Raw genomic sequence first — 12,418 nt, 5'->3', positions numbered from 1 at the left:
AGAATTAAATCAAAACGTGTAATCTTCAGTTGGTTACAGAACTATGCAAACATTTAATATTCTGTTAGACAAAATTCATATCATTCTGGTGACAGTACTAATCTTCTAGATCATAATTCATATTTTTAAATTCATGGTGTTTCCACAAGTCATCACCTTGAGTTGCCAAGCATAACTTTCTTTCTATTTACCTGATTAATAAACTGAAAGCATTAAGTACCTAAGAGGATTAAAACCAAAAATGGATCTCATGCCAGTTCTTTGCACAGCTTTCTGTCTATGTTCAAGTAATTACCTTGTAATAAACTGTACATAAGATATATGAATATTACATTTTGTCAGGTGACAGCCCATTTCATAATAGGACTGAATTTCAGAACTGATCACACACAATAAAAGAAGTGCTATATGCTGCTGTTTCTCAAAATGAAGAGATGGTGACTAAAGAATCACTCTGGTCAGTTCAATGGACAATCTCCATTTCATATTTTTGGGAAATACTGTTTGTGAGTTTGGTAAATATTCAGTTCAGATCAAACACAGTCATATTCAATACTGCCTTGAACATACTGCCCCTCTGAGAATGAACATTATTTACTTGATTAACCTGAACTCACTCAAGCTCAAACAGCAGAGAGCAAGAGCACTCAGGAATTCTTGGATTCAGAATTCAGTGCCTCTGATTTCCCTGTGCTGTTTTACCAGAAAAACTGACAAACACAGAAGAAAACAACAACCTTCAGCAAAATTAACACCATCCTCAAACACCAATGTGAACAGAAGTACTAAAATTAACACATAAAAGACAACTTAACAATCCATCCAAAAAAAGCCAATTCAGTTCCTCTGGCTACATGTGCTTTGTTTTGAGCAATTGTTACAGGCACATGGAAAGACAGAGGAATTCTGGTGGATGCCACTGACATTATATGCAATCACTACATTTGAAACTGAGTTAGCAATAAAAAATTAACTACAGCATCATCATAATCAACTAGTTCAATCATTGGATTTGACTTCAACAGCTAGATACTGACTTTCACCTAGAAAGCAAAATCTTCAATTTAATGGACATTTTTTGAAACCATGATTTAAAAACCATCAAAAGAGTGTCCTTCATAAAATATTCAGAAACTATAAATTGAACTACTAACTTTGAATGAAGCAGATTCACTTTTATTGAACCTAATATACCTCACCATTTTCTCTCAAAATTTAAGCCATATGAATATTTTCTTGCCATGTACTTAATTCATTAGTCTCAATCACAATTCCAACTCTAAGAATAGAGAAGTATTCTATTCTAGTGAGAATACAGTAAGTATATCATAAAATGGTATTGTAAAAAGTAACCATAAATGTTAGATGTAGAGACTTAAGACACAACATGCTTTTGCCTCCTTACCCACACACAATACTAATAAAGTGTTAGATGTATTTGCATTTGCATTCAACATTTGTACACATTAAAGTGCAAATACAGACTCTGAAAATCCCTTCTTACTGATGTTAAAACTTAATAATCTTTATCTCGCTCAGCCATTGAAAGACAATCTCCATAGAACAATATTTATCCTTCAGGTAAAATGTATTTTAAAAAGAATTTGCTTAGAAAGGCAAATCTCATTTTGTCAAGGAAAACAGACAAGTTTCTCTACCACCAAGAAACAGAATGGTTTGCATTACAGATCCATGTTAATTAGCACTGTCTGCAAAATTCCTAATAATTTTTTTCTACTATTTATATAAGGAATAGTCTTTACAAAGAAGGTTATGTGCTACATACCCCTTGTTCATCCAGTTTAAGCAGCTGCTCGGGTACTTTGGGAGAGTTGGAAGCCTGTCTCAAGCACTGGATGCTCAGCTCTGGTATTACATACTCCAGCACCTCTTTGAGAGGCAGACCTCTTGCTGTGCCATGACGAGCAGTGGATGGAATAGCATCTTCTAAAATTGCTCCTCTAAGTGTAGTAAGCTGTAGTACAGATAAAATAAAACATTTTTAGCTCTAATGCTCTAAACCCTAGAGATAACAATTTCAGGTTTTAGCAAAACCATAGAAAAAAGAAATGGAAAGGAAAACATCCTCATTTTAATTTATTTTTTTAACCAGTAAAAAAATTACTAAATAACTTTCAAAGAGCAGTCAAGCTTTCACTGTTTAAGTGACAAATACATTATTTGCTTACAGGAATTCATGAAGCATGTTAACAATTCATTACAATTACTAAGAATATTCCTTTTCTGAGGGAGGGGAAAGTATTAAAGACCAGTAAACTAAAAATAAGTTTATTTTGACATGCTACCCTAGCAAACACAGTAGTCAAACATGAGGCTGGACATGTGAGATGAGCTATAGCCAATCACAACTTTACTTAACCCATTCACCTATTATTTAATCCATGCTGCTTTATCTTCATTGGATTTGATAGAGTCATTTTTTAGGACTGGGTCACCTGGATCACGTCTCCACACATACACACATGAACACCCCATTTTTGGCTATTAAAAAACTTAGACTGAAAACAAAAATTCTATCTATACCTATATCTATTTTTACATCTGTTTGCAAAAGCAAAAGAGCCCAGTGATATCAAGAGGTCTAGCTAACGCTTCTCTATATCTTAGTCAAAACAAAAAATAATATTCCTAAGATATCTGAAAATTTACAGTTGTTTGCTGCAATAATAACATTGTGTGTTTTCACACAAATCTAAGGTAGTCACTGTGATAAAGAAATTATTTAGCAAGAGATATTGAATTGCTTGAAATAGAAGTTATGAGACTTCACACAACAACCACAGGCAAATTCTTCTTTCAAATAAGACCGTTATTTTATGAATATATTAATACTCCTTCTGCAAATCATCCATGTAGAAGTACATAGAAACATGTCACAAAAAAGCTTCCAAGAAAGTATTTTGAAATAAAATGAAAAAATAAAAATAAGTCATCATACTAGACATTTTCATATTTTACAGCTCCCTTTATCCCTACATTTCCTAATCTTTCATTTCTATCATTAGAAACATAACATGATCCACACTTTAATATGTGTCTTAACATCTGTTCCCTTGCTTGCATTTTGCTGTTCTCTTCAACCAACTTACCTCCATTTGGGTGCTCACTCAACAAGACAAAAATTTTATGTGGCATAGAAAAGAAAAACTTTGTTCAGGAGAAACTCCCTTTGTTAATGGCACAAGAAACATCCTTTCCCATTAAGAGATTTACTTTCAAAGTTAGCAACGTACCCCCGGACAAACAACTAGTATCCTAAGCTCAAAGCCAACTTTTCCATTGCTTTGCAGAGTTATGGAATGAACATTACCTCACTTGTCCTGAAAACTATACGATAGTTGAACTGAGATCCTTCTTTCTCCTTAGCATCTTCAACCTTTTCCCTCCGGATGCTGACTGCTACAGGTCCAAGATTTTCATCTATTCCAAAGTAGTTCTGATGCTCTTTTGCACAGGAATGAATGAAGAGATAAGGGTCAAGTATGAATCTCCTAGAAAATTTTCATCAAATCTTAAAAAAAAATAAAATTCTGCAGCAAGAAAACCAGATTATTTTTATCTGAACTATGAGGCCTGTGAATACACCAGTTGGTAATCATCTGAACTGTACTGTAAGTACATAAATCACAAACACTAATTTTGATGAGCAAAATAGTCACTCATATCACAAAAATTACTGCAACTGCTGCTACTATGACCCGCCCCACACCTTTTTACTACAAAATTAATCTTTTTGCTTCATGCTGTAGGAAACTAGTTTGGAGAAACTTATATACATATAATCTTGAATAAAAGCTAAGAGTCTTCAAACAAATAAGATTTATTCTTATTCTAATTTACAATTTCCCATTCAAAGCAGCAGCCCAGCCTCAACCAGATGAAACTGGGTCTAGCAACTCTTCAGTGTTTGATGAATAGCTGTTTTCACCCTTGAGGCAACTGGACCAATCTGGGAAAGTAAAGCACTATCAGCTGAAGAGAAAGATCACATTGGAGACCATTTAAGGAGACCAGACACACTCAAATCCATGTGACCAAAGAGGAGGAGAAGGCTCCTCCTTACTACCTTTGAAAAGTCATAGTGAGTAGTTACAGTCACCTTTAATAAAGGACAAGAGGGTCTGGGAAGCCATAGAACAATCACAATAAATCTTAGTTCCCAGAGAGATTAAGGAACAGATTCTCATGGAAGACATTTCCAGGCACATGAAGGACAAAAAGCCTGCACAGATTTAAAAAATGCAAATTGTGCATGACCGACCCAGTAGTTTCCTGCTGGATTTTCTGTAGAGATGTGACTGGCTTTATGGATGAGGAAGGAGCAATGAATGTCACCCATTTGTACTTTAGCAATGCTTTTCACACAGCCTTCCATAGTATATTTGTGTAGCTAAACTGAAAAGACATGGTTTGGACATGCAAATTACAAGGTGAATGAAAACCAGCTGGAGAGCTGACCTTAAAGGACTGTGATCAGTAATAATAATTACAATTAGTGGCCAGTTACTAAAATGCTTATCAGAATTTATAACCTCAGTGGAGATGTTATTGTTTAATAGAGTTTAATAGAGTTTTACATTATCTAAATGATGGAATGGAGTGCAACCTCAACAAGTTGTTGTCCATGACCAAGCTCTAAAAAAAATAGTTCATGTACTGGAGGTTAGGACTACAGATGCATGCAACAGATGACAGCAGGCTTTTAACAAATGAGGAAAATGTGCACAGGGCAGGTACTGAAATGCATAACCTTTGCATTCTTTTACAAAAACAGCCAAAGGCAGAGCCACACAGGCAGAGTCCTACAGCTGTAGGGTATCTGGGCTTCACTTCCCACTCTCCCCTTTCCCTGGAGGCAGCTACTGCTGAGCTGTGACAGCTGAGCTGATTGTGAAGCAACTCCCAAACCACTTCAACTTTTCAACCTGACGCTTTAAAACAAACTCTCATTTTGACAATCCAAGAAAACAGACTGAAAAAGCCTTATGAAGACCAACACAGAAATGCAGGTAGAACAGAAGAAGCTCATACAACAGGCTGGGAACCCACTGCCTCAGGAGCCTCTCTGTGCAAAAGGACTGGGGACCCCTTGAGCTCAGGCTGCCCAGCAGCCAGCAGATCCCAGCAGAGATGGGAGACAACCACACTCTGGGCAAGAGCATTGCACAGCTCTGGAGAACATTATGCCTTTTTGTCTGGCACTTTCCAGGCCACATAAAGCAGTATCCAGTTTTGGACAGTGGGACAAGGCCAGCACACAACTAAAGATAAGTAGAGGGCTGGAGAATGTAACAGATGAGGAAAGGCTAAAAGAAATGGGCTTGTGCAGATGGAGAAGAGCAGGTTAACAGGGAAAATAACTGCTGGATACCACAAGCTCATGGGAGGGGGTAGAGAAAGGAGAAACAGATTCTTCGCAAAGGTACAAAGTGAAAGAACAGGATGCAACCACCACAAGATGCAGCCTCTGACTGGGGGGAATCCAATACAAGCAGGTTTCCAAGAGAGATTGTGAAATCTCCATCCTTAGATACTATAAAAATGCTAAAGGGACAGTTAAAGGGAAACAGGCTTTGAGCAACCTATTCAGAAACTACATTTAAAAGGAACTTTAAAGAGGGAATTAGACTGGATGGTCTGCAGAAATCTTCCAATCCAATTTATGCCATGATCCCATATTTAAAATAACAATCAATTGACTAATTTCTCCTTAAAGATTGTTCAGGCTAAAAAAAAAGTAAAAAAAATCTAGCATTTTTGAGCTAGTTTGATACTTTTAAAAATGTAACGTATTTATAGAAACAGATAAAGAAGATTTTTGCGAAATGTGTTGAACCAAGAAATTATCCATACTCTCAGAATTAATACAAAAGAATGAAATCATCTCTATGTAAAAGACAGTCCTATTTCTCAAATCAAGTTTAAATTAGGTTTCCAGTAGTCTTTAAAACATCTATCTATGAAGTATGTAGATGGTTCCAATCCATCTCCTTGTGGAAGAAAAATGAGAATCAGCACATTACGACTTTTTCTGGAGGGAACACCTGGAATCAAAGAGGCACAGGCAATAAAATATCTGCTAATGCTCTTCGACTACATTCCTTTCCCAGTCTGAGAATCCTACCTGCATGGATAAATAATGTACCTTATGGATTTCCCAGTGTAAAATTAAAACTTTGACTCTAAACAGGCAATTTTATGAAATGGAACAGGACTTCGCAGAGAAGACACAGAGAGAGAAGCTCAGAGGTCAAACACATCCAATAACATAAAACCTCCCCACAGCTGCATAATTCAGGCTTTACCATAAGGCAAACTCCTCAGTTAGAAGTCTAGAACTTTGCATTCTGATGCAAATCCAGAAAAGGGTATTAAAGAGTTACTAGATTTCTTGGCTGCAGTATTACTGAGCAGAAAAATGCAAGTAGTGCAAATACCTACCAATTTCTTGTACAACATGAAAGACACAATTATTTATATACATTACAAATAAAATAGATAAACCAGTTTCAGAAAAGAAAAGTAAGGAAGCTGAAGTAAATTGCATAACACAGCTACTAATATTCTGGGATTTGGGGAAAACATTTTTAATTCAAGGCATTTTTTTTTTTTTTTTTTATTTCAAAAAGTACAAACTCATAAAGCTCATTTAAATGTGTTTTTGTTGGTTTAAAAGAACCAGCTGGGGAGAAAAGAAGAAAGTAAGTGCTATTTCCTAGCTGAGATCTAGAAAGATGCTAAAATATTTGTCATTTTTTACTTTTCATTTAAAGGAATATTTCTTCTAACACAAAAGCCTTAACTGTACAAAATTGAGTTAATACCAATAGCTTGCTATGCCTGTACATTTCTTTTAGGACATTTTTTCAATCCCACATCAGCAGATAGACACAGTAGCATTAAATGGTTGCAAGCATCCCACACATAAAAAGCATGGTAATAATAAATGAGGAATTACAAGTATAGTTGCACAAGGGGAAATAGAAAAATCAATGATAATCAAAACAATGAGATAAAATAATATGTTATAGCTTTTAAAATTCTTAACTGGAAACTGAGAAGATATATTCAATAAACATAACATATTTTATATCAGTTGCATTGGATTTGATTTCAACAATAGTTACAAAGCTTATAAATATGCAGTATAAAACTACAACTCATTTCAGAAAACACTGAATCCCAAATCTCATATTTCTTGAAAGGGAATGGAATAATTAGTGCTACACATGCCAGGGTGTTTCTTCCATGCATCTTAAAACAGAAATAAAACTGGTATGTTGACAAGTGCCAATTATAAAACTGTGAACAAAATCAAATGTTCAGAAAGCTATTTCCTTTTAATATATATTTTCTTCTAAAGGCAATAGAAATCAGTGATTGTATGTACAAGTAACTATTGTTCACTAAATTTTTATTTCATCCTTCCACAATTATTTTGGTAAAATTAAGCTGCACAACTAAATCTAAAAATCAGCTAGGATAGCTCACTGTCATGGAACAGCATAGACCCAGTATGAACATAAAAGTCAAATTTTTCTTTACAATATGGAAGTTCAGGCCAGCAGCAAGACATCTTGGTACCCAACACAAAATGTCCAGATTATTTCCTCTATGCACAGTAAGTTTTGCTTAGATGAGAACTGTATTCAATTGGAATTAATGGAGCAATTCCTTATGTGCTTGATCCCTTAAGATAGTAGATACCAAGAATTATGATTTTAGTTTTAGCAGCCTGTTTATCCTGACTTGCTGCATCATAAAAGCCATTTAATGTAGATTTCTCTCATGTAGTTTCTGTTACAGCTCTATAAAAAGATAATGTCCAACAGGCCATGGCTTATATCATTATAAAGGTGATGAGGTAATAATTCATTGCTGGATACTAAATGAATCACACCATATTTACTTTTGAAGAACTCTACCTAGAGAACAATTAGTAACAAATCACGTTTCCTAGTGTTACACTAACTGGGATAAAACACTGAGAAACAATAATACTATTTCAGAACATAAGTTAATAAAAACTAATTACATTCACACCAATTTTCCAGGAAGGTTATTAGGTTTGTTTATAACACAGTATTTAAAGTGGCTTTGAGTATGCATCTGCATTTTCTTTTGCAATTTCTCTGACAAGATTTTTCTTCATAGAAGTGTTCTGCACTTCAGCACTTGTAACTCATCCAAGACAGAAGCACTTCACAAACAAGTCCTCTTTCATCTGGCTCAATTCTTGTCTCCCCCTTTCCCCGGCTCATCTTGCCACCACCTTTGCCTACCGATAGTCTTCCTTTCACTTTTGTGAATGCAAATCTTTTCTTCTCTCTGCCTCTCAAAAAAACTTTTTTTAAAAGTTTCCCTTCATTCTTCTGGACTCTCACTCTCTCAATACTTTTTATATAATTTACAACCTGTCTAGCTTGAAATCCATTTTGAACCTGTGAATTTACTGCCCATTTCTTGCTTAGCTGTGGGTCTTTTTCTTCCTCTTCTATCACAGATTCAGATTCTTTTCTTCCTTGCCTTTTAAATAGTCTTTTTACAGCTAATGTGTTCTCAGTCTATTGTATTGTGGCTAGCACAGTACTGGATCCTCTTCTGAGTCCTTTTTAAAGGGTTACAGGAGGAAGGAGTAAGAGCCCTGTGCTTACTTCCTGATGTTCAAAAAGCAGAGGAAGTATGATTTCAAGAAGAACAAGAAGAATCGGGCTGTAACAGATTTTTAATAACAGAAGCACACTCTTTTTTTTTTTTTTTTTTTTTTCCTTAATAAAAGCAAGAGGTTTAGCTGTAATTCATAATACAGAAAGGACAGAGACAGGTTTTTGGGGTTCTCCCACAAAACCATGGATTTTATCCACATTGCACAAGCCAGTACTGAATGCAGACTATCAAAATAGATCACAGAATAGAAACAGTTTATCTGAATAATGATTAAAGCCAAGATAATTACTCTGGTGGCAAGAGTATACTAGCACATTTGCATACTGAACACATCCTAAAAGAAAGGGATATAAGGCTAGGAGAAAGGCATAAGGGATCCTTCTTTAAGCTGAAAAACTAAATGACATCAGAAGCTCTATATTTAAGGAGCCTGTACATGTGCATACAATGTGAAAGGCCTCAAGACACACTTGAAGACAGTTGAATCTTTAAAAGATTCAGAAGCCTTAACAATAAAACCTTCTCTTTGGAGTCACCTTTCAGGAAATAATTATTTCCAAAGCATTTATTGGATATAAATGACATCTCTTCCTCCTGCTGATCAAGAAAGTTTGGGTTGGAGAAGTTAGCTTACATGCTATGTTATATGACCTTTCATTAAACCACTTAATGAACTCACACAGATACTGCATAACCACACACAACCCACTGCTTTGCCCTGAGAGAGTGAAAATAGCAGGCTTAATTTCATTAAAGACTTTCAGGACTCTCTGGAATACCTAGGTATTTCTATAGAGAAGAAGGAGAACAAAAAATAATCTTTACTAAACAACTTAAATCTAATGTACAGATACATCAGAACAGTTGCCTTAGAAAAATTTACCTTTTCCATAGAAGAACTTGCGGTAATAATATGCTCCAAGATCAATGTGTTCTATGATGTAACGCTTCACCTTCTCTCTGTGAATGGACTGATTTTCTCTTGGTACTTCCAGTACTGAAACACCAGCATTTGTGCAATGGGAACTCAGAGAGGACTCAAAAGAACAACTTTCACCTGAAGAAAAAGATGCTGAATTTGCCCTAGAAAGTGCAATCCGTCTATCTCCTTCCCCACCAGTTTCATTCCTGAAGTAAGGGCAACTCAGTACTAAGTCATTGCTTTTCCCATCGCCCTCATCAGCATCTAAATTCTCTTTTGAATTGAGGTCCTCTTTGCTTCCCAAAGGAGATTCACAGTTTCCAGTCTGGCCTGCTGGCATCTGAGTTTGTGACGCAGCTGAAGCCCCAGTGGTGATATTTTTTCTTTTTCCTACATTTACTCTGGTAGCCATTGCTTCATTTATGTTAAACAAAACACTCTGAACATCATAATGTGCAAAACATTTCTGACAGTTCCAAGAACGAACATTTCTGTCAAGTCTATCATCCAGGTCTGATGAAAACTTAAAAGCTTCATGCTCACTTTTAACTGTTCGCAATTTTCTAAACAGAGATGTTTCTACTGCTTCTGATTTAAGTCTCCTCTTGAAAGATTTCTCCCTTTCTCGACCAATAAGTAGGGCACTGTCCATATAATCCAACCCAGAAAGCCTGACAAATTCTCCCCTGGAAATCTGTGCAGCAGCATGTAGACTCGGAGAAACCGCAGGATCACAGTGGAAAAACTCAGGAAATCCAAAAGGAGCAAGGGTTTTATGTTCAAAATTTTCCACTCTGTATCCTCTCAGCATTGCAAAAAAATTTTCTCCAGACAAGCCTTGTCTATCAATTGAAGAAGTACTGCCATATTCTCTGTGAAGAGCTGCTCCAGTATTTGGGTTAACAGCATTTTGGTCTAACACATCTTCAGCATCAATATCACTTATTGTCACATCACTGTTGCTTCTTTGCCTTATGGGATGAAGCCCCCTTTGAGGCGAATGAACAAAAAGATCTCCAATTGAGTATTTTCCCTCTGTAAATTCCAGTTCTAGCTCTTCTTGCTGTTCATCACTTTGGTCATTTTGTCCATTTGGAAGTACTGAGCCAACACCTTCATAACCGGCGGGAGGTCTGTTTTCCCAAGCAGCTTTACTCAGTTCCTTGGAGCAATCCTTTTTAGGAGGCCATTCCGATACCCTTGCTCGAACACCCATTTTAGGCACGGCTGGTGTACCATTTGTTTGATTATTTTCAGCTTTGCTAGAGGCATTTGAAGACACAGGAGGACCCATGCTACCATTCAAGGCTTTAAGTTTTCTAGCGAAATAATCGTCAGATTGCATGCTTCTTGAAGACTCCCTGAACTTGGAGGAAGCTCTGCTAACCTTGTGCTTATCTTCTTGCAAAGACCTTTGATCACTCATGTCCAGTCAGTGGGAGGAGAACCACTACTATTGCATAAATTCACTGTTACATTTGTTATTACATCCTCTTTTATGGGCCAATAAACTGCAATATAAAAATATTGTCTTCCCACAGGTGCAGGCAGGGACCTCAGTGAACCATTTTTGTACAATTTCTGTCAGGAGAGTAATCTCAAAACATTTCCTTCAGTTCAGATGCATTCAGTTCAGTAACAATCCAGACAAATTTCTTAAATCTGTTCATAAGGAAAAAAAAAATAAAAAGTGTTAAAATGTTTACACTCAAGAACAGTATATTTCAACTGTTACTTGTATGTACGTAACACCCCATGAAACTGGATGGATCTAAAGTGAGTTGCTTTGTATCATTTTCTATCTTTGGACTCCTTAAAACCCAGCAAAGGTAATAATTCCAGATTTTCATGTAATTCCACAGGATGTGAGCAGCTTGAACCTGCATCTTTTATGAGCTGCCCAGTACATGCACAAGCAGAATAGCCACAGACAATTCCCTGAAATGCTGAGAGCAATTAATATGCCTACTCTCTGTCTAATCACTTTGGTTCGTTTGCATAACATCTAAGACACTTTTTTCCAAGCTTTCTTGAAAATGGTTAATGAACACAGGCATGTTGGAGCAGAACTGCTAGAAAACATAAGTAAAATCTATGAAGCAGATAGGACCTTATATGGAGAAATGTATTTTAAAAGAACATTTCAAAGATAAGTAATTGTTGCACTATGATTAATTCAGTGAATTAATGTATTTTGTTTCTTGCCCCCTTCTCTCTTCCCAAAGGGAGGTTTACTTTCCTTTCTTTGGAGTGCAAACTATTATTTAGCTTTGTAAAAGAGTCACAGTTGTTTCTATTATATTATATTCCTCTGGTTGGAAAGTCAGACTGTTAACTCAGTTATTGTGATAAAGAACATGTCTGTTTTCTTCTGTAAATAAGAACAGATAGTAGCTCTGTTGATAAGCCTCAATTTGATTACAAGATTGGAACTGTTAGAATATAAAAATACTCTTCAATAGTCTTAAGAATGACCATGACTCATGCTGTGAAGATTCATCTGCAGACAGAGTCCATCCATTAATCCATTGCATACATGCATATTAAAACAGGACACAAGACAGAATGCTGTGTACTTCTTCAGATTTTATTCCTTGAACAAAAATGCCCACATAATGATCTTTTAAGATGCTGCAAATAAGGACAATACGCATTTGCCAGAGACTAAAAAGAAGTCAGGTTAAATTAGCTTGGAATATGAATTTTCCCTTGATTTCAATGAAAACATGAGGTAATAAAAGGAGTTTAGAAGATGAGTGTTTTTTCTCCTATATTTAATGTGATAAAAATTCCTTGGAGGACAGGGAG

At 36.0% G+C, this 12,418-nt stretch overlaps 1 protein-coding gene across 2 annotated transcripts in view; it reads right to left on the bottom strand.

The window, feature by feature from the left end:
- SIPA1L2 (signal induced proliferation associated 1 like 2) overlaps positions 1-11,171 on the bottom strand; it is a 72,528-nt gene extending 61,357 nt beyond the window's left edge. For both annotated transcript variants that reach the window (XM_079297962.1, XM_079297963.1), the window contains exons 1-3: positions 9,572-11,171; positions 3,332-3,465; positions 1,787-1,975 (exon numbers count right to left, since the gene is read on the bottom strand). In XM_079297962.1, the coding sequence (XP_079154088.1) occupies positions 1,787-1,975; positions 3,332-3,465; positions 9,572-11,036 (1,788 nt within the window). In that variant the 5' untranslated portion in view covers positions 11,037-11,171. The remainder of the gene's footprint in view (positions 1-1,786; positions 1,976-3,331; positions 3,466-9,571) is intronic.
- Positions 11,172-12,418: the final 1,247 nt, after the last annotated feature.

The sequence above is a fragment of the Erithacus rubecula genome, assembly GCF_903797595.1.
Source record: "Erithacus rubecula genome assembly, chromosome: 2".
Taxonomy (NCBI): domain Eukaryota; kingdom Metazoa; phylum Chordata; class Aves; order Passeriformes; family Muscicapidae; genus Erithacus; species Erithacus rubecula.
This window is presented reverse-complemented; position numbering and strand designations above follow the sequence as displayed.